The sequence below is a fragment of the Urocampus carinirostris genome, chromosome 6 (assembly GCF_059441175.1).
Source record: "Urocampus carinirostris isolate Australia breed hairy pipefish chromosome 6, RoL_Ucar_1.0, whole genome shotgun sequence".
In the NCBI taxonomy this organism is placed as follows: Eukaryota; Metazoa; Chordata; class Actinopteri; order Syngnathiformes; family Syngnathidae; genus Urocampus; species Urocampus carinirostris.
In genome coordinates, this window is record NC_142354.1 from 8,967,358 (window position 1) to 8,990,246 (window position 22,889).

At 37.2% G+C, this 22,889-nt stretch overlaps 2 protein-coding genes across 4 annotated transcripts in view; both read left to right on the forward strand.

Moving 5' to 3' along the window:
- cpne5b (copine Vb) overlaps nt 1–9,301 on the forward strand; it is a 142,666-nt gene extending 133,365 nt beyond the window's left edge. For all 3 annotated transcript variants that reach the window (XM_088337748.1, XM_088337750.1, XM_088337749.1), the window contains one exon: nt 1,451–9,301. In XM_088337748.1, coding sequence (XP_088193874.1) covers nt 1,451–1,642 — 192 coding nt within the window. In that variant the 3' untranslated portion in view covers nt 1,643–9,301. The remainder of the gene's footprint in view (nt 1–1,450) is intronic.
- A 6,056-nt stretch (nt 9,302–15,357) lies between these two features.
- LOC148363734 (uncharacterized) lies at nt 15,358–18,755 on the forward strand. Its single transcript, XM_088337096.1, has 4 exons — nt 15,358–15,595; nt 16,685–16,803; nt 17,935–18,162; nt 18,250–18,755. The coding sequence occupies exons 1-4, from the start codon at nt 15,457–15,459 to the stop codon at nt 18,280–18,282; spliced, it is 519 nt and encodes a 172-aa protein (XP_088193222.1). The 5' UTR covers nt 15,358–15,456; the 3' UTR covers nt 18,283–18,755.
- Nucleotides 18,756–22,889: the final 4,134 nt, after the last annotated feature.

Genomic DNA, 22,889 nt, shown 5'->3' on the forward strand with positions numbered 1-22,889 from the left:
CTGCAGAAAAAAAAACGTAATTCCGCGTCGTAATCTTCTGTTTTTTATACAGTAAGGTAAAAATGAGCGACAGAGACCAAAATATAGAAAATCTAATGAAAGAGATGTTTATCGCTTAAACACTGAAGAATAAATCCCAAACTATTTTATTTACCAATTTTTTATTTCCTAGTTCTTTTAGAAATATTTCTATTCATCCAAAATGACAGCCAAAATATATAATAAAAATATGAAATAAAACAATATTAACAAAAATATAAATGTAAAATTTTAAGGAATATTGTTTACAAATATGTCATAGAAATATTTAATAAATATACATTGAAGTGTATCAAATAATGATGAATATAAATGATTCCGCAACATTTTTTTTACTTCTAGAGCATCCTTTACTTTACTTGACTCCTAGAGCATTCTTTTCTTTACTTTACTTTATTTCTAGAGTATTCATTTCTTTACCTCCAGGGCATATTTTCTTCTCTTTACTTCTAGAGCATTCTTTTCTTTACTTTGAGAGCTTTCTTTTCTTCTAGAGCATTCTTTTCTTTTATTCTAGAGCCTTCTTTTCTTTACTTTACTTCTAGAGCCTTCTTTTCTGTACTTTGCTTAAGAGAATTATTTTCTTTCCTTCTAAAGCATTCATTTCTTTTCTTCTAGAGCATTCTTTTCTTTTATTCTAGAGCATTCTTTTCTTTAATTTCTTTAATTTTAATAAATATTGTTTACAAATATGTAATAGAAATATTAAATAAGTATAAATTAAAGTGTATTAAATAATGATGAATATAAATGATATTTTTTGAAAGAAAAACATAAAATATTAGAAAAAAAGATATATGAAATAAAAAATAGAAAGCATAAAATATTTTATTTACCAACAAGATGTATAAAATTATGAACAATAATTTGTTGTACATATAGTAACAAAAAAACAATACAACAAGAATAAGTTATAACTTAAAATGATTTTTTTTTTAAAAACATGAAATGGTAATTACAAAATAAAATAGATTCAATGTAAAACCTAAGATAAAAAGTAAATTATATTGAAATATGAATTAAGAAATATGAAATATAATTATAATCTAAAACAATAATATAATTAAATTCAAAATAATAAAATAAAATAAAAATGATAAAGCATGAAATAAAGTGAGGAAAAAATCGATAAAAATATGAAATAATAACAACTTAAAGGTTCAAATTCGAAAATGAAATCAAATGAAAAATATTCAAAGTGTGAAACTAAATTCTATTTCTTGTGACCACGAGACAAAGAGCAATCCCATCAGTAAAATCGTATCCCTGGAATCAAGGGCATAGCCCTCCCTACGCCCTTGGAGGGGACATGTCCCCACCAATAAGGAGCGGGCGTTGTTTCGTCCCCGCCGAATTTCCCCTCCTACCCCCCATATGCTAAACTGACGTTTCGGTGTCGGTGTCTCTTCAGTTCGTCCCTTTTCGAGATTACATGGACAGGACGGGCAATCACGTCCTGAGCATGGCCCGACTGGCCAAGGACGTCCTGGCGGAAATCCCCGACCAGTTCATCTCCTACATGAAAAGTCGGGGGATCAAACCCAACCCGGCCCCGCCGCCGTACACGCCGCCAACGCTCACGCATCACCACATGCACATATGAACGTTTCTTACTTTCGTTTTCTTTTTACAGGATGCAAACTTTACAGGTATTTTTGTATAGTTTCCTTCAAATCTGAACTTTACTTCTAGAGCATTCTTTTTATTTTCTTTGCTTTACATTACCTCTAGAGCATCCCTTTCTTTACTTCTAGAGCATTTTTTTGTTTTATTTACTTTACCTCTACAGCATTCTTTTCTTTACCTCTACAGCGTTCTTTTCATTACTTCTAGAGCATTATTTTATTGACTTTACTCCTAGAGCATTCTTTACTTTACTTAGCTTCTAGAGCATTTTTTTTTTACTTCTAGAGCACTCTTTTCTTTACTTCTAGAGCATTATTTCCTTTACTTTTACTCTAGAGCAGGGATGTCAAACTCATTTTAACTCGGAGGCCACACGATAGAACAAACATTCTGTCGGGGGCCGGACTAGTAGATTAAAGAAAGAAAGAAATAAGAGAAATAGGGAGGGAAAAGGAGAGAGGGCGGGACAAAAAAAAGAGAGAGAGGGGGAAAGAGCGTGAGAAACAAAAGATAAAAAGTTGTGAGAAAGGAGGTAAAAGAAAGGGAGAGGAAGAAAGAAATCCAAAGAAAAATAGAAAGACAGAAGGAGAGAAAAGAGAAAAGAAAGTGCGAAGGGTAGAAAGAGAAAAGAGAGAAAAGGGAAAAATGAAGTTAGAGCAAAAGAACTTAAAAAGTCACAGAGAGAAAGAGACAAAGAGCAACAAAGGAAGAGGAAAATAGAGACAGAGTGAAAGAGACAGAGAAAGAGTGGGAAAAAGGGTGGAAAAGAAAGAAAGAGAGAGAGAGAGAGAGAGAGAGAGAAACAAATACAAGTACAGTGTCTTTGTGAGAGGCACCTGGCTTTGGCAACATCAAGTAGACATGTTTCAACCTGCAGCTTGTTTTTCTCTTGCGCTTCTCTGAGTGTTGTCTCGCGGGCCGGATTCAATCCCTTAGCAGGCCTGATCTGGCCCGGGGGCCGCCTGTTTGACACCTGTGCTCTAGAGCATTCTTTTCTTTACTTCTAGAGCATTTCTTTTTTATTTTCTTTCGTTCTAGAGCATTCTTTTTTTTACTTTTTACTTTTTTACTTCTGAACATTTACTTTTGCTATTTAATCCCAGAGAATTCTTTTTTTTTTACTTCGAGAGCATTCCTTCAATCTTTACTTCTAGAGCATGGCTGTCCAACACGTTTGAGACCAGGGGCCGCATGGTAGAAATAAAGATTCTCCCGGGGGCCAGACTCATAGATTTTTGAGAGAAAAACAAAGAGCGAGAGAAAAGGATGGGTGAGAAAGAGAGACAGAAACAGAGGATAAAGACGGAAAGAAAAAAAAGACACAAAAAAAAGAGGAAAGTGAAAGAGAGAGAAAGAGACAGAAAAAGGACAGAGAGAGAGAGATAAAGAAACAGTAAAAGAGACAAATAGAGAAAGGAGATAGAGAGAATAGAAAGACAGAGAGAGAATCATGAATAGAAAAATTAGAAATAAACAAAGGAAGAGAAAGATGGATGAAGAAAGAGATATGAACAAAGAAAAGGGGAACAAAAGAGAAAAACAGTGACAGAAAGAGAAACAAAGAGAGCATAAGGGGAAAAAGGAGAATGAGACAGAGAGGGGGAGAGAGGTAAGAAAAAGAGAGCCCAAGAAAGGGAAAAAGTGAGACAAGAAGCACGAGAGAGAGAGAGAGAGAGAGAGAGAGAGAGAGAGAGAGAGAGAGAGAGAGAGAGAGAGAGAGAGAGAGAGAGAGAGAGAGAGAGAGAGAGAGAGAGAGAGAGAGAGAGAGAGAATAAAAGAAAAAAGCAGAAATAGAGAGGGAATAAGAGAGACAAACTAAAAGAGAGAGAGACAGGAAAAGAGAAAATGTTTGCTTTTGAAGTCCAGAACATTCTTCTTGTTGTTTTCATACTTTCAGTTGATCTTCTTTTTTTTAACTTCCATGTAACCTCTGAAGCATTCTTTTTTTTTAATTCTTTCTTTCTTTTTTTTACTGGAGCATTCTTTTTTTATACTATCAAGTTTTTTTCCCAATATACTTTCAGTCAATTCTACAGTATTTTTTCGACTTCCACGTCACACATTTCACTTCATTGAATTCCATCGATTTCATGACGCACATTAAAGCGATCAGGTTTTTTTGTACTTTTTTCTTTCAAGACTTGTTTTCTGGTATGACTGTTTGACGTCAAAAGTGGTCGCAGCGACATCTAGTGGGGATTCCAACCCGTGCCTGTCCGTTTTTTGGTGTGGCCTAAATAGCGACACTATTTTCAGGCACCTTTTTCTTGTCTGGAAGCATTTTTTATATCTAGATTCCCTCTCCCCGTTGACGAGTATTTATTTTTATTTATTCAGGCAAAAATATCTTCAGGATTTTTTTTAAAACAAAACAGATCTTCACTAAAATAGAAGTATTATTCTAATAGATAATTCTAATAAAATATTGTAATGAAATATTATTTGTGTATATAAAAGAAAGGATTTTTAAAGAACAAATCACGTTCTTGATTCTATTCTAAAGTATTTGTACATTAGAGGAGCATGTTATGACATTATTATTTTCAATTTTTAAAATACTTGTTAATGATGAAAATAAAATCATATATTGATATAATTTTTCAATGATAATTTGTCGATATTACAGACAAAATAACATCAGGATATTTCAAGAAACTAAAGCACGATCTTGATTTTCTTGAACGGAATAATATTTCAAGTATTTCTTCATCAAAAATACTAAATATCAAATTATTATTTTATTCATTTTTACAAGGATTAGATGCTAATCATGAAATAATTTATTTCTTATGTTATGTTGTATATATATATATATATATATATATATATATATATAAAACATTTACAAGCATGGTTAAGATTCTCTTTTTGTATTTTTATTTCTGTCATTTTAGCTTGTTAGCATTATTAGCATGCCTTAAACATTTTCCCGATTTAGTTGCCAAGCTCTTTTGGATTCGACTTTGTGAGTAAAGGAAGATTTCCTTTGCGCTGGCTTTCTGGTATTCTATCTCATTTTGACTCCGGGAAGTCATAAATTAGGGAGCGAAAGCAATATTCTGAAGCCCGATGGAAAAGCTCAAATCAAATTGTCCGATTCTACCGTGTTAGTAAACAATTTCCCCTTGGGAAATTTATTTTAACGGAATCAAACGGTTACAAGGTGCAATTCCTGATACTTCGCTAACTCCTTCGCTGCCAGGCTAGCTAAAACGGATCTCTAAAGTCTATGGCTGTTGATAGCAAACAAGCTCATATAGATCCATGATGCTTATAGCAAACTATGGAAGTCTAGCTAAAATGGATCTCTGACGTCTAAAGCCGTCTACAGCAACCCAGCTTAAATGGATCTATTAGTTGTCTATATCAGTTTAGCTTAAATCAATATTTGACGTCTATAGCAAACTAGTCAAAATAGATCCATGATGCCTATAGCAAACTATGGCAGTCTAGCTAAAATGGATCTCTGCCGTCTACAGCCTTCTACAGCAACCCAGCTTAAATGGATCTACGACGTCTATAGTTGTCTATATGAGTTTAGCTAAAATTAATATTTGACGTCTATAGCAAACTAGTTAAAATAGATCCATGATGCCTATAGTTGTCTATAGCACCTCGCTAAAATTAATAGTTGACGTATATAGCCTCTTCATAGCAAACTAGTTAAAATAGATCCATGATGCCTATAGCCGTCTATGGCAGTCTAGCTAAAATGGATCCATGATTTCTGTAGTCGCCTATGGCAACTAGCTAAAATGGATCTTAGATGTCTATAGACAGCTATGGCAGCACAGTTTAAAGAGGATTCGGGGGGTATTTAGTTAGCTATGGCAGTTTGGCTATATTTAATCTTTGACATATATAGTCGTTGATATCAAACTGGCTCAAATAGATCCATGATGCCTTTAGCAGTCTATGGCAGTCTAGCTAAAATGGATTTGTGATTTCTGTATTAGTCTTCTTTGGTACCTTGCTAAAATGAATCTCTGACGTCTATAGCCCTCTACGGCACCCAGGCTAAAGTGAATCTGTGACATCTGCAGTGGTCTATGGCAGCCTAGTTAAACTGGATCCATGATGTTTATAGCAGTATACGGCAGCCTAGCTATTAGAGAGCCAAGATGACTTTAGTCATCCGTGGCCCCTAGCTACAATGGATCTTTGACGTCGATAGCCGTCTTCGGCAGCCTGACTTAAATGGATTTGTGACGTCTCTCGTCGTCTGTGGCAGCCTAGTTAAACGGGATCCAATATGACTGTAGTGTTCGCCGCCACTAGCTAAAATGGATCTTTGACGTCGATAGCCGTCTTCGGCAGCGTGACTAAAAGGGATGTGTGACATCTCTAGTCGTCTGTGGTAGTCTAGCTAAACGAGAACCAATATGACTGTAGTGTTCGCCGGCCCCTAGCTAAAAAGGATCTTTGACGTCAATAGCCGTCTTTGGCAGCCTGACTAAAATGGATTTGTGATTCTCTAGTCGTCTGTGGCAGCCTAGCTAAACGGGACCCAATATGACTGTAGTGTTCGCCGGCCCCTAGCTAAAATGGATCTTTGACGTCGATAGACGTCTTCTGCAGCCTGACTAAAATGAATTTGTGACGTCTCTAGTCGTCTGTGGCAGCCCAGCTAAACTGGATCCAATATGATTCTAGTGTTCGCCGACCCCTGGCTAAATTGGATCGTTAAAATCTGTAGCCGTGTATGGCAGTTTCGCTAAAATGAAGTTATGATGACTATAGTTGTCTATGGCATCCCAGCCGTCTTCGGACAGTGGGCAGGGGACTCCCTGAACTGGTTGCCAGCCAGTCGCACGGCACACAGAGACGGACAACTCACTCACTCACTCCTAGGGACAATTTGGACCGGCCAATTAACCTGACATGCATGTTTTTGGAATGTGGATGAAAGGAAACCCACGCAAGCACGGGGAGAACATGCAAACTCCACACAGGAGGTTTGATCTCACGACCTCAGAACTGTGCCACACACGCGCTAACCACTGCGCCGCCGTGGTGCCCTACTTGAAATCAATAACGGTATATATCAGCTTTGCTAAAATGGACCCTGGACACAGATTACCGCATATATTGCAGATTTGCTCAAATTGATTTGTGACGTCTATGGCAACCTATCTAAGACGGATCGTTGATATCTATGTCTTTTTACGGCTTTCTAGGTAACAACCTAGCTGAAATTTATCTAGGACTTCTATGGACGTCCATAGCAGCCTAGCTAGATTGGATCATTGACATTGATAGTTGTCAATGGCTATTTTGCAAAAGTAGATCCATGACGTCTATAGCCGTTAATGGCAGACTATCTAGAATGGATCTTTGACGTCTGTAATCGTCCATGGCACCTAATAAAATGAATCATTGAAGTCAGTACCGTCTATGGTAGCCTAGCTTGAATGCGTCTTCGCAAGAATAGTTACATTACATCTTTCGGAATCTATGGCAGCCTGGCTAGCATGGATCTTTCATGTCTAGAGCCGTCTACGGCATATGAGCTCAAATTTTTATTTGAAGTCAATAGCCACCTATGGTATCATCGCTAGAATAGATCTTTGGAGTCTACAATCATCTTTGGTAGTCAAGCTAAAATGGATCAATGATGTCTACAATTGTCTTTGGCAGCTTAGCTAAAATGAGTATTGGATGTCTCTGGCTGCCTAGCTAAAATGGATCCATGGCGTTTGTAGTCTTCCACGGTACTTAACTAAAACGTACCTTTGACATCTATAGGCATGTATCGCAACTTAGTTCAAATGAATCTTTGATGTCTATGGCAGCCTAGTTAAAATGGATCTTTGAGGTCTTTAGGCAGCGAAGGAGTTAGTATCCCCCTACCTTTTTTAACCTTTGCTAATCAAACAGAGAGCCAGGACCGAATTTATACGTAACGCTACACGCTAGCTGAGCTTCTATTATAGCTGTAAATGATCTGTGGAACGGAGGCAATTCAATTGAAATCTATTTTGAGAACAAATGTTAATTTAGTTTAGATACAATTAACAATTTCGACCAATCCACGTTCTAGCTTGCCCCCTTCGAAAACGTAAAAGTAACTTTATATTTAAGGTAAAGAAAAACTTCAAACTCGTCTGTTTTTCATGACAATTTTAAATGTTTCAGTTTGTTCACTTGAAAAAAAATCACCTATTTATTTCTTATTTTTATGAATGTAGCGAACAAAAAGACTTATCGTCTTTGGTATTGTTTCACTTTGGAAAAGTAGTTTACTATGGGAGCCCAAGAGTGCCAAAATAAGAAAAAAATTTAAAACGACCTTTTGACGTAAAAAACTTTGGGGTTTTTTGTATTTTTTTTTACATGGTGTCATTTTCATGAAATATATCCCTACTCTTCTTTAACGTCTTTTCAAGGTTTTATCAATTTTAAATTGAATAAAACATCCTACTTATCATAGTAATTTTAATGTTTTAATCGTTTTATTTAAAATATAGATGGGTTTCATACGTTTATATTTTACTTCTGCTGTCGATCAAAGTTGGTGGGTGGGGCCTGTCCTATAGCCCGGCCTCTCTTTTTATTTGATTTCCAGTATTTTGTTTTTTTATTTTTTGCAGAAAAAAAAATATTTTTGCAACCTAGTAAGTTTCTCTTTCACTCCTGCTGTCAATCAAATTCGATGGGTGGGATTTGTGCTTGATCTCTAAGATCGATTAGTTTTCCTAGACGTTGCTCATGTCTGTCCTGTAGCCACGCCTCCTCTTGTTTGATTGGCATCAGGATTAGTTCCTTTTACCGAATCTTGATTTTAATAAAACCACGAAAAAAATACAAAATATTATGAAACTTATGAGGTTCTTAAATATAAATTGACGAAATTGTTCAATATGATTGATTCTTGAGATTGATTAGTTTCCCTGGACATTGCTCAGGTCTTTCCTGTAGCCGCGTCTTCTTGGTTTTGATTGACAGCTGGAGTCGTTCAGTTTTTGTTACTTAAAATGAAATGTATTTAATATTGAATTATTCGTAAGTATATATATATATTTAAAAAAATAAATATATATAATTGCCTATTATTTCGTTATTTTATTTTTTATTTCTAAAGGTCCTTTTTGCTTTGTTTTTAAATATGGGCGGGGCCTAATTTGACGTAGAATTGGAATGACCGTGAACAAATGAATATGCATGAGAATGTAAATGATAAATAATTGCTCATTTGCATATTGATGCTAACAGCACTTTGATATTGAAAATGTTTGATATTTTTGGGACGAATATCGCTGTGTGGAATATTTTTTTCTTCGTTCGTATCGTACGAAAACGGCGTTTATTTCTGACGCGAATGAAACACGTATGACTTTTCTACGATTTCCGCCAGTTTGTGATAACGAACAAGAACACGCATGTGTTTTTTCTCTCTTATTTTGAAAACTGCTTCTTCCTAACATTTCTCTGTGGTCCAAAAAAACACACAATTGTAGCATGTAATTAGCATGTTGCTATTTATTTTAGTTTGTTGTGTTGGCCACTCTCTTTTCGTTCTTTTTTTTAATTTGCATGACACTCTGATTTATTTTATTGTACGCTTTTATTGTCCAATGGTTGCTTGTGAAATGCTTTGTAATGGATTGCCTTAAATTAAAGTTGAATTGAAAGAAAATGTGGATTGCATTTCTTATTTTCTGGTTAGAGTTGGGTTAGCATAGGGTTAGCATTAAGGCTAGGTTATAGTTGGGATTAGAGCAAGGGTTAGGGTTGAAGTTAGTGCTGGAGATTAGAGTTAGATGTGTTGCTTTGTATTAAAGCTAAGGTAAGAGTTAGGGTAAAGGTTAGGGTTAGTATTAAGGCTAGGTCTGGGGCTAGAGTTAGCCTAAGTGTTAAGGATATGGTTAGTGGTAGTGTTGGAGTTAGGTTTGGGGCTAAGGTTATGCTGGGTGTTATAGTTGGTATAAAGTTAGGACTTGGGTTTGGAGTTACGGGTGCAACCTGGGTTAGTTTGAAGACGAGTTAGGGTGGGCATGAGAGTGTAAGGTTATAACATTTCTTATACTAAAATCTGACTCCGAAGACACTTCCCGTGTCTTGTGTAATCCCTTGCAGGTGGAGCATGTTCTAAAGTCAGGGAAATTATTGAGGCGAGCTTCGCATATAGTCCACATATTCATTTATTTAGCTGAATCAAAGAGTTGAACAAATCAGGTCTCTGCCTGTGCTAATTTAATAATCATGTGCAGGAGACGACGGGGTTCCAGGGTCTCCTCCTCTTATCATCCATGGCGATGAAATGTTCACGCCCCATGATCAAGCCTCTGGCTGGTTGGTCCACGCCATGTTGATGCAAATTTCCCAATAGTCCTTTGAATATTGGGAGAAGGGTGATAGATCATCGCTGTCCGGACAGAATGAGGCACGACACACATACATACTAATCCCCCAGGCGAGGTGATAAGTCATTGTTATCTGCACGAACTGAAACCAAAAACCCATTCCAAAGCAAAAGTGTTTTACGACACCCTTCTAAAAAGTTGCACTCAAGGCTGAGGTCAAACTTAGGACAAGTATTTTGAGTATAAGTGGAATTAAACAGCGTATAAAATAGAATTTAACTTCAAGGGTTATTGTTAAAGTTAGGGCTAGGTTTGGGATTAAAGTTAGCTTTATTGTTGGGATTAGGGTAGGGCTAGTGTTAAGGTTGGAGCTACGCTTGGGGTTCAAGTTAGGGTCTGGATTAGGGTTAGGTCTATGGTTAGCGTAGGGTTGGAGTTAGGGTTAAGGAAAGGGTTAAGTAGGTTTGGGGTTAAAGTTAGATTTATGGTTGAGGTCAGGAGTAGGGTTTAGGGTTTAGGGTTGGAGGTTGGGCTAGAGTCAAATTTAGAGTTGGGGTTGGAGTTGGGGTTAGCCTTTTAGCTAACATCAACTTTCTCTTGCTACTGCCAACGCAGTCCACTTTTCATTCCGTTGCGATGGCACAAAGTGAAAACAAACTAAAGCTCCTTAATAATTGACGAAACGAATTCCACATCCGTCTCTCGCAACAATCTTAATACGAGGCGCAAACTTTGAAATAGCGACTGTCGCAATTAACTTGCCTTTAAATGATTTATGAAGCGCGTCCCCGTAAGAAAATTTGCATCCAAATGAGTAACTCGGCTTTAAATATTGATACTCGTCGAGACATCTTAACCTCATCATAATCTAATCTATGACAAATCATATTTTGAGCGCAGCAGCATGAAAAAGAAAGAAGAAACAAATGACACAATTCGTGTTCAAAAAGTGAATTGATTTTGAAAGAAACGATTAAAGACTTCCCTCTGCGCTTCTCGCAGCCTAATTAAAAGCATTTTCTGACATTCTGCCGAGAAAGATTTGTATCAAAGATGATTCTTGCGCCTTTGATGAACATTATTGTGAGAGCTTCTGTTGCGCGCTCTTCAAATTTCATTTCATTCATTTTTTTTCTCTATTGTAATTTGTTTAATCTCAAAGCCTGAATTACAAAAGTTGGATTTAGAAAGTATGGACACCATATTTAGTTGATAATCATAAATTAGAGGGTAAGGGTTCAGATTAATATTATAGGGTTGGTGTTAGCTTTAGGAATAGGACCAGGGCTGGGGTTCACATTAGTGTCAGTTTTAGGACTAAGGTTAAGAGTAGGAATAGTGTTCATTTTAAGGATAGGGTTAGGTTTAGAGTTGTGTTAGGGCTAGGGTTAGGACCAAAGCCAGCGCTTGGGTAAATTTCAAGATTAAGGTTAGGTGTGGGGTTGAGTTGGGGTTAGGACTAAGAATGTGGTTGGAGGTGGGATTAGAGCAAAGGTAAGGGGATAGGGTTCATCTAGGGTTAGTTTTAGGAGTAGTTAAGACTAGGGTTTGTCTTGGGCTAGTCAGGGTTAGAGCCACTAACACTAAACCTCGCCAAATCAACCCAAATCTAACCCTAGCTCTAAAACTAACCTTAGCCATAACCCTGGCCCTGCTCCTAACCCTAGCCCTAATTCCAAATCAAGACCTAACCCTACCCCCACCCTAACCCTGTACCTAAATTTGAACCAAAACTAACCCTGGCGCTTGCCTTAGTCCTGATACTAGCAATAACTAGACCCAGCCCTAATTCTACCCCCAACTCAATGTAAACCTAACCCTATCCTTAAATCTAACACTAGATAGGGCGAGGGTAGGAACAAGGTCCAGGGTTAGGGCTAACATTTGTTTTAGGGCTCGGGTTAGATTTGGGGCTAGGGTTAGGTCTAGGGCTGGTGTTGGGGCTAGGGTTAAGGTTAGGGCTAGGGTTCAATTTAGGGTAAGTTTTAGGTGTAGAATTAAGACCTAATGTTGGGTTGGTTAGGAATAGATCCAGGTTTGGGGATAGGGATAGGGATACGGTTAGATTTATTGGTAGGGTTGGACTTAAGGTTGATTTGGGGCTAGGATTTGGGCTGGGGTGAGTATTTGACAGAGCCCTAGGGTTCGAGTTGGAGGTAGTGTTAGGGCTAAGGTTAGGGCACATGTTCAATGAGGGTTAGTTTTAGGTGTATGGTGAAGACTTAGGTTAGGGTTAGATTAGTTAAGGATAGAGCTAGATTTGGAGTTCTATTTAGGACTAGGGTTAATTTCAAGACTAGAGTTAGGGCAAGGGTAAAAGTCAGTTTTCGGGTTACGGTTGGAGTTTTACTTTTAAGACTAGAGTTAGTTTTATGGATAGGTTTGAGTTAGGTTTTTGAAACAATATTGCTTTCTCAAGGTCCCCCAAAAAAAAAATTTTCTGGGGGTCCTTGGGAAACCAATTTTTTAGCACTCGCCATACAGGAAAATATAGTGTTTTTTTGTGTGTCTTACCTGCGTTCGTTTAGTCCATTAGGAAAGAGAGTGTTTAGTTTTTTTATCCAGTCTTTTTCTGCTAAGCGTCTTTCTTTTTGTGTCCAATTGCTATTTGTTTGAAGGCCCGATATTTCTAAAGCTTGTATCCCATGATGAATGAAGTGTGCAACAAGATGTGTATTAATTTGTCTAAGGTTCCTAATGTTGTAAATGTGTTGTGCTAGTCTACATCTGATAGAATTTCCTGTCTCTCCTATATATTTAATGTCACAGTGTTTACATTTTATGACATAAATACAGTTTTCTGTGGTAGGAGTGATTCTTTGTTTAATCAGGTAGTTTGTTTTTGTAATGGTGTTCCTAACTGTGGTGGCTTGTTTGTAAAATGTGGGTGCCTGTGTTTGTATTGTGTTAATTTCAGGTAGTTTGCTTTTTACTAAGTAATCTTTGAGGTTTTTGTTCCTTTTAAAGGCTGGGATGATTTTGTAATCTTGAATTATGCCTGTGTTCTGTAGTGTCTGATTGATATTTTGTCTAATTTTTCTATTAGCAATTTGGCTAAATTCTGAGTACGTGGTAATTAGCGGAATGATTTTCTGCGTGTCTCGTAGCCCTGTGGTTAAAAATGTTTTACGGACTTGTCTGAGGAAGGATCTTGAGTATCCTCTTGGTCGCAGTGCCTTGAAAAGGGTTTGGGTGGCCTTTTCAAAGTCCGTACGTTGCGAGCAGATTCTGTGGAATCTGAGCAACTGTGATTTTATTAAGCCTCTGTAGGTGTGCTTTGGATGAAGGCTGTTTTTGTGTAAGAGTGCATGTGTGTCTGTGTCTTTAAAGAAGACCTTTGTGTCTAAAGTTTGTGTTTGAGTGAATGCGGGTCCCTTATAAGTAGTTGTGTCTAGAAAATCTATCTGGTGGTCATTTGTGGAGTGTTTGACCGTAATTGTACTATGGTGTGTGTTGAGCATTTCTATGAATTTTTGAAATTCTTCTTTGCTATGTGTCCACGTTCCCCAAATGTCATCTAAGTACCTAAAATAATTGGTGGGTAGTTTGTCGCATTTTTCAAAAGCTGTTTCCTCCCAATGCGCCATGTAAATGTCAGCATAGGCAGGTGCAAACTTTTTACCCATGGCTGTGCCACTGATCTGTAAGTAGAATTCCTTGTTGAATTCAAAGTCGTTCCTAGTGAGGTTAATTTCTAGGAGTTGTATTAGTACTGTGTCTGGGCGTTTGTCGTCCGGGTATTTTTCCATCCAGCGCTTTACTGCTGTTAACCCTGCGACCGTGTTTATGTTTGTGTAGAGGCTATCTATGTCTATGGTAAATAAGATTGTTTCCTGCGTTATTTTAATCTGTTTTATTTTGTTTATGGGTAGGTTTGAGTTAGGGCTAGTGTTGGGGCTAGGTTATAGGGTACATGAAATTTGTATCAGTCTTGGTCTCTTTACAACTAAAAACGGCAAATCCTGGATGAGTCAGACAAAAAAAACGGAACACTGGCCATTGTATTGTAGTTTTGGTGACAAGAGAGCTCATTATAACTGAAGAATGAGGCACACAATAATGAAATAATCTTAAAAAAAACTCACAAAGAAAACAATTGTATCCAAATAGATGTCGCCATCTTTTGGTTGAAAACAAGTACTGCTTGCACGTCACCAAGTGTACACTTCTGCTAGTGTATTTATTTACTTATTTATTACAAAGTTACTGTTAAAACAATCTGCTTCATAAACATGTATTTTTTAAACAAAATGGCATTTTCTACGTGTGAACTTGCACTTGTGAATGTAGAATTTAAATAATATTAAAAAGATTGCCGATAAAGGTTGATTTGGCTAGGATTTCTGTCTCAAAGTCATATAATCAAATCAATGCATCCTTCCAACATACTTTAAAACCAATGTTGATTTTATCAGCTTTCAAATTAAAGATTTTACACCAAATTTTGACCACCTGTGCTTGATTCTTAAAGGGACAGTGTTATGTTTGACCACTTGATGTTACTGTATTGTGTAGTATGAGCAAAAACGAGTAAGAATATTCCACACCATAGACACTCAGAGTGACCAAAATGCAATATATTTTCTAATTTTCATGTTTCCCGGCCTTTCGCAAAGAAAAAAGAAGGACTAAAGACAAGAAAAAGAACTAAACTGTAAAAAAAAGAACAGGAAATTGCAACACAAGAGAAAAATAGTTAAAAAGAAGAAAAAAGAAAAAGGGAAAGAGCATTTTCAAAAAAGAAAAGAAAGGAAAGGAAAAGACAGAACGAGGGAAAAGAATGGGAAAACTCAAAATAAGAAAGAAAGAACAAGAAAATAAAAAATAAGGAAAAGTGAAAGTAAAAGGGAAAAGGTAAGGGGAAAAAACAAGAAGAAGAAAGAAACGAGAAGAAAACAAAGAAAAGAAGAAAAAGCAAAAAAAAGTGAGAATTTTTTTTAAAAGAAGTAAAAAAGCGAGGGAAAAGTAAAAAAAAGAAAAAGCAAGGGGGTAGTTTCCAATAGCAGCAAAAAGGCGTGTAAATATCTCAGGTGAGCCTTATATAATGTGAAGAAAAATACAACTTTTTTACAATAGTTTGCTTACTATCCAAATCAATAGTGATTTTAATGAATTAAGTGTTTAACCACATAATACACTGTCCCTTTAGGATTATTTAGTTTTCCTCGACGTTAATGCCGTCCCTCCTGTAGCTCCACCTCCCGTGGTTTGACTGACACCAGATGTTTTTACGTCATAAAACCGTACAAACACAAGGAATTGTTATATAAAGTAGGATGTTTTAAAATGTGTGGACAATACGAGTATGACACAAATATCTACATTTTATTTGTTTTATTCGAATGACTTGACAAAAAAAAGCCATATTAAATGGGAGGGCGGAAATATTGGTGGCAACCGATGGAGGGCGACAAAGTGGGTTTTAACATTAACAAAGAAGAAGTCTGTCACTCTTTCTTTTCCGGGCGCTAAACTAAAAAGGTCTGCAATGGCCGAACCGGCACCACAGTACCAGATTGAGTTTCAAACTACTCAAATCGTCCAATGTCTTTTTTCTGACGACGACAATGGAGTTCATTTTCGTCATTTTGATGGAGACTTGGAAACGGACGGCCCAGTAGAAGAAGGTACTCATTCTATTTTGGATTATCGAGAAATGATTCGTCAAAAAATTTACATCATAAATAAACGTCCTGCTGCTAAAAAAATCATTTTTTAAGTTTCAATAATAATTATGATGCCGTTGTGGAATTGAAACGATTATTTTCTAATGTTATTTAACCTGCCTCGCCACATGTCCAAATGGCATTGTTATAAATTGCCGTGCATGAAAAAAATAGGTATAGAAAATGTAATTTACAAGATTTTAAAGGGGCTAACACTTTAAAATAAATGTAAAGTAATTTCATAAAAGCGCTTTCCGAAACTAAAAGCGTGAACGCTAGACAGAAATCTAATAAATAACAGGGCGTGTCCTGTTTCTCTGGACGATGTACTGTCAGCGAACAATGAGTCGAAAAAATCCTTAAAAATATTCGAGTTAAGGCATCAAAAAAGTGCTCCCACCAATATTATATTTTATAAGCTTACTTTTCTAAATACGTTATTTTATGTTTAAAAATTTAGTTTATAAAAGTATTCCGTATGTTTTTATCAGACGTCAGCGAATGACCAATCACATCCCTTTTTTAAAAGCATGCGCACCGTGATTGGTTCATAGAGAAGTGACGTAATTGTCCTCTTTCTATTCCTGACTGCCACCAGAGAAGGATAAAGTCAGGTGTATTTCGCTGCTGAAATCGTCTTCTGTAAATGCAATATTAATTAAAAAGACAAAACATATCATGGTTTAGAAATATTCACTTTGATATAAAAAGATCTCTAAAATAAATGCTAATAATTCAGAAATAAACTGTTCAAATTTATGTAAGGCTTCACGTGTACATTACAAAATAAGAAACAGATTTGTTTGTATCTTAAAAGTATTTCCTCATCAAAATATCAAATGAGTATATTGTGCTATCTTTTTACAAATCTGAAATAATTCCAGATAATAATACACTCTAGCTTCCTTAGTAAAACAATGATTTAATAATATCCATATTTTGTCATAAAAATACAAAGATCTAATATTATGACCACTTCTTTATATAAGCCCCTAGATCCGTAATTGTAAATGATTCCAGATGAGCTGTGCTTTTGTTGTTTTTTTCCAGAGGAAAGGTTTGACCCTGTGCTAATAGCGGATAAACTGAAAGAAGTGGCCGAGTCTCTGAATCAAGATGCTCTGTTTAAAGCTGCTCTGCATGACCTGCAGATCGCTTTAGCGAAAGAGGTAAACGAGCACGTGTTTCAATGACTTCATTACAGCGATTTATCAAGTCAATGAAGACCACCCGAAACGCTACGCAATGTGCTTCACACTTACCCATTCAGACTCACACTCACACACCAATACCAGCGTCGGCCACGCAAGGCACCTATCAACTGGGTTTATGGTTGGATTAGAGTTAGGGAGGTAAGGGCTATGGTCAGGGGTGGAGAAAGTGTTTGGGTTGGAGTTCAGAGCTAGGGTTAAGTTTTGAGTTACAGTCAGGGTTAGGGTTATGATTGGAATGGGGTTTCTGGTTTGACCTGGCGTTAGGGTTATGGTTGAAGTTTAGTGATAGAGTGGTTGGGGTAAGGGACGTTGAGGCTAGGCTGAGGGTTTGAGTTTAGGCCTAGGGTGGTCAGGGTTTAGGGCTGGATTAAGGGTTAGGGTTAGAATTTTGGGCTAGATTTAGAAGGGTGAGGTTTTGGGTTACAGTCAAGGTTGGAATAAGGGTTGGGTTATGATTGGAACGGGGATTCTGGTTTGATTTGGCGTTATGGTTGAAATTTGGTGATAGGGTGGTTAGGGTAAGGGACGTTAAGGCTAGGTTGAGGGTTTGAGTTTCGGGCTATGGTGGTAAGGATTAGGATTAGAATTGTGGGCTAGAGACAGCAGGGTTAGGTTTTGAGTTACAGTCAGGGTTGGAATAAGGGTCAGGGTTATGATTTGAACAGGGATTCTGGTTCAATTTGGCGTTAGGGTTATGGTCGAAGTTTAGCAATAGTAGGGTGGTTAGGGTAAGGGATGTTAAGGGTTTGAATTTAAGGCTAAGGTGGTCAGGGTTAAGAGCAGGATTAAGTGTTAGGTTTTGGGCTAAAGTCGGCAGGGTCGGGGTTGCAGTGAGGGTTAGGGTTATGATTGAAACAGGGGTTCTAGTTTGATTTGGCATTAGGTTTTTATGGTTAGAGATGGGGATGGAGTCAAGGTTAGGGGTCTTGGGCAATAAAGGCTAGGATTAGAGTTCATGTTAAGGTTAGGATTGGGGTTTGGGTTTGAGTTAGCAATTAGGACTTGAGCTAGGTTTGGGGATTAGGATTGCAGTTGCAAGATGTCCTTCCATTTCTCCGATCCCTAAATGACTTTGATTGCGTGCAGGCCATGGACAAAGCCTTCAGTCATAGCGTGGACACCCTGTTGCAAACTCAAGTCCCTCAGCAAACGACCGACGTGGCTCCAGAACTGCAACTCATCAAAGTGAGCATCGCCTTCGGCCTTTTTGTCAAGAAATTGTGTCCCCATCTGAAAAATAAAACTCAGAGTGCCGTCACAACCTTGCTCAACAGCCGCCGGGTATCCACGTGGGTGACTCAGAGAGGCGGTTGGGTATGTTGAAGGGTTTATTTCATCGAATTCTCTCATCTTTTCTGTCCGGGTGAATCATTTTTTGGTGTATTGCTTCATCGTTTACAGGAAAGAGTGAGACAAGAAATGGGAAACGTTTGAAGGATCTTCACAGAGGACAAAATCATCCGACAACAAAGACGCACCGGCAGCACTTCTTGAGCCTGTGCATCAATCATGTGGATAAAAAAGCCTTTCTCGCTATCAGTGACAAAGATCATGAAATCAGTGCTTTAAGATCCTGCCACTTCCCTGTTTACAATTAGGTTTATTGTTGTTAATTGTTTTAAATTATTTTTAAATAAAAAAAACACAAGTTGCTTTATAATTCCTGAAAAATACTTCTTAGCACTTGTTTACAAAGTCTCATATCAAATGTGTCAATCAGGGGGATTATTACAAATGTAAATACAAATGTTTTCAATATGCTTGTTAAAATGTACTGTACATTTATTTCATGACACTTTTTACCTATTTCAACTTTGTGCATCATAATAATGTTCCGTTCCATCTAAAACGTGTGTGTATTATTACAAAGATGTGTGGATTAAATATCAGATGCAAACAAAAGTAAAAATGCTCCAAGTTTCTTGAGTACTATACACAATAGAATCGTCTTTATTGTCATTGATAACAACATAGTAGTGATGGGAAAATTGGCTCTTTTTAGAGCTCTGCTGTGTTTTCTGCTTTAATCCATATATTACCAATAATAATTTGCACTTTTTTCTTACACAAAATGTGTAATACTTATCTAGAATTTTGAAACGATTTCCTCTCATCTTTACATGTTGACTGTATTTTTTTTTTATTCTCGGAAAATTCAAGAGAAATAAAGTAATGAAAAAATACAATTATCTGCCAATAGAACAAGGACATTGTACGTGGAAAGGTTTGGATTTTTATTGATTTACTACATTATTCTCGCATCTTTACTGTATAGATCAAGTAAGAGGAAAATACGGTAAAAATAAAGAGAACAGATTTCTGGCGATTAAGAGCTATAGAAAATAAATGTAACTACAGTAACTTTGGACTAATATGAACATTTCCTACTAAACAACTTTAAAGTCAAGCAACACCTGAAAAACGTGACACGACAAAATTAAGCACTTGCTAATTCTCCAAACTGTAAATGAATCACGTTTTATAAAGTCATTGTCAACATCAAGGGGCTGGCGAGACGAGGCAGTTCTCCATTTTAACCGCAAGATTGCGGCATTGAATCAAAATGATGCCTAGAAAATAGATGTGGACTTGGGGCTTGGATTAGGGCTTCAATATTATTAAAATTGTGAACCACGTTTCAGGCTCGGGTGTTAAAAATGTAAAGAGGAGCAAATGTGTTACGGTACATTGTAGAACTGGACAAAATATCGAGCTCTTTTGACCTACACTGTGTTTCTGTGATCTGCAGCATGTACTGGGGTAGCAGTTTTCGTCGAATCGCAGATTAAGGCTAGAATTACACATACAATTATGTAGTCGTGGTAGCTCAACTGGTAAATTCCTCGTACTAAAATCTCACATTTGAGGCTTCGATCCCCGTTCAAGACAGTACTTATACAAATTTTTGGAAGGAGATAGAGTTTTTTTTGCCATATCAAAAAAAGCCCCACGTTATTCATTTGTTCAGTCTTGAATGGGAATCGATCTTAGAACCCAAAGAGTGTACTACGAGTATCTTACCATTTGAGCTACCAGAACTGATGCAAGCATTACAAGAACTAAAACCGATAACTCAATTTGGAAGACATGCAATTTACCAGTGATGTCACTATGCTCCAAACCCCAACGCCAACCAAAACCCTAACCCAAGCTCCAACCTTAACCTGTAAGATTTGTATTAGCTTGACTAGGGATAAAAACCACAACCGCCAGTGCTTCAGGCTAAAATCCCAACTCCAACCGAAACCCTAACAAGAGGCCCGACCAAAACCCAAAATCTAATGCCAACCAAAACCTAGAATTTGCACTGCCTGGACTGGATCAAACCCAAAACTGTGAGAGTTATACAGGCATCTTACCAGCTGGGGTACCAGTCCTCAAAATCTTAACCCCAGTTAAATTTAGAGTTTGGTGTATCTGATAATGAATTGGACTCAGTGTTTACTTCTTTAAGTATGAGTTTTTGTTGACTCAATTTTGGCATCATGAAAAAACATAACCCAATAATGGCTCCAACACAAGGACCCTAGAACTAGAAGTTGCACTGGCTTGACTGGTGACCAAAATCATGTCTGCCAAAATCAGGCAGCTTGGCAGTTAATATACTATACCTGTGATATTCATTTTGTCTCGACTGGGAGTTGAACTCACATTTCTACTTGTGCACCTTGAGTTAGTTACCAGTCAACTACCACTGTTAGTAAACACCTAACTTTAGATATAATGACATATGGAAGGGATAATATCTCCATGAGGAGAAATCCAGTGGCCTATTATTATGTGCTTGCAAAGCCCCACTTGTGCTGGCTTTTTAAAATTTAGACACAAAGGATAATCATGAATTCAAAAAGAAACAAACAGACGAAGAGAGAGAAAGAGGGGAAGGGTAAAAGGTAATCAAGAAAGAGACAGAGAGAGAGAAATAAAGAGAGAAAAATACCAAAAAAAGAGAAAAAGTGAGATAGAAAAAGACAGAGAGAAAAATAAAGAGAAGATGAAGAGACAGAGAAAGAGAGAGAGAGAGAGAGAGAGCAAGTGAGCGAGAGAGCAAGAGAGCGAGTTAGAATGAGGGAAAGAGAAAGAGACAACGAAAGAGAGAGACGGATAATAATGATAAAAGAGAGAAATAAAGTGAAAGAGACAAAGAAAAACACAGGAACAAAAAAACAGAGAGACACAAAGAGAAAGAGCTAAAAAGGAGAAAAAGGCATAGAGAGAGGAGAAAGGGAGAGAAGAAAAGAGGGAGAGAAGGAAAAAAGAGAGAACGATATAGACTGACAAAGAGAGAGAAAAAAATACATGAGAGAGAGAGAGAGAGAGAGAGAGAGAGGGAGATAAGGGAAATAAGGAGAGGGGGGAAGATAAACAAAAAAGAGACTTGAAATAAAGAGAAGAAAAAGAGAAAAACCGTAAGGAAAAGAAAAGAGAAAAAATGAGAGTGAGAGAGAAAGAGAAAAAGACAAATAGCTTTGGTGTCCGTGTGAGTGGCGCCTGGCTTTGGCAGCATCAATTGAACATATTTAAAATTGCAGCTCGTTTTTCTCCCGTGCTGCTCTCAGTGTTTTCTAGCGGCCTTAATTCAATCCCTCGGGGGCCTGATCCGGCCGGCGGGCACCATGTTCCAGACTCCTGGGTTAGGGTTTTAGTTTAGGTTTGGGGGAGGGTTGAACACCTTATCGCCCAAACCGAATTTCTTTGACATAATCCACTTGATAGTGAACCACCTTGTCTATATCATTGCATCTTTGTTCAATGACAGCTCTGTATTGCGCATGCGCAGCACGGTGTTTTCTCGGGTGCCAAAATCAGTGAGCGCCAAACTATTAAAATACCTGATTACTTTATTGCGGATTACAAATTGTGGAAGAGGAAAGGGTATCACGAATAACTATTTGAAAGCTTTTCACAAAGTGTATCTTAAAAACTAGCAGAAGACAGCAGCAAAGACCAAGAGGCTGTTTTTGGTCAGTCGCGTTCATTGAAATGTCATTTGTCAAGCTGTCATAAAAACGCCAGAGTAAAAGCAGAAGTAGTTTGCCTGTCAGTCAAAGTAAATCACCACATCGGATGTAGTAAAGTTCTATCCCTCATAAATCGAACGATTTATGTCTTACAGAGGGATAGAACTTTACCTCTTTAAAATATCCTGCTCTTATTATGTGGAAAAGTAAGGTTTTTTTCGGCAGTTAACACAAAATGTGATTGAGGTTTTGTGGCGTTTTATAGTCAAGCTACGGATTTAATTGCACACCAGGGTTATAAAGAAGCCAGTTGGCTCCATTAAAAAAGGAATTTACTTTACAAGCTACATGACCGAAATACTATTTTCAATTTCACTCACACTTACCCGTTAAAGAAAATCTCCAGTTCTTATCATCTCACACCCTCCTTTCTAATTCCACACCATGTTTCCCGTTTTATGGTCCTTCCGCCCTAGGGAATGGATTCAATTTGGTGTAAATGAAAAGCCACAGGAAACATTTCTCTTTTTCTTTTCTTTGCTTCGCCTTTTCAAGGAAACGCATGCTCTTGCATGACACTTTATATTTCACTTTTCTAAATCAAAACAGTAGAGGATCTATTATTTTTTTTAAGTGCTACCCAATAAAAAGTACACTATTTTTAAATACAGTGACCATGGAGTTTATTAATTGCAACTGTGTTATTTCGACGAGGTATTTGCGCAAATCCATTATTATTTAAATGTACCAGCCTCGTAAGCCGCGCCCACTCAGAAACGCATTCAATGTTTTCACTCCAGGAGGGTCCAAAATTTTTGGTTTTTATATTTATTTTTATTTTACCCAAAAGAAGTAACATAGAATGAAAATCCTGAACCTGAACGAAAATCCTTTAAACGATAAACCGACGTCACTACTTTTCACCAAGTCGCAGATCGTGTCCCGCAGCTCAAATACTGTCCTAAGGCTTAAACCCTAATTTTATGTATTTGGGTTTTTTTTTCAGACAAGGGCTTTATTCTTTCACCCAACATCAGTTATGTTGAATAATAAAACAAAAACAATTTATGTCTCTAAAAA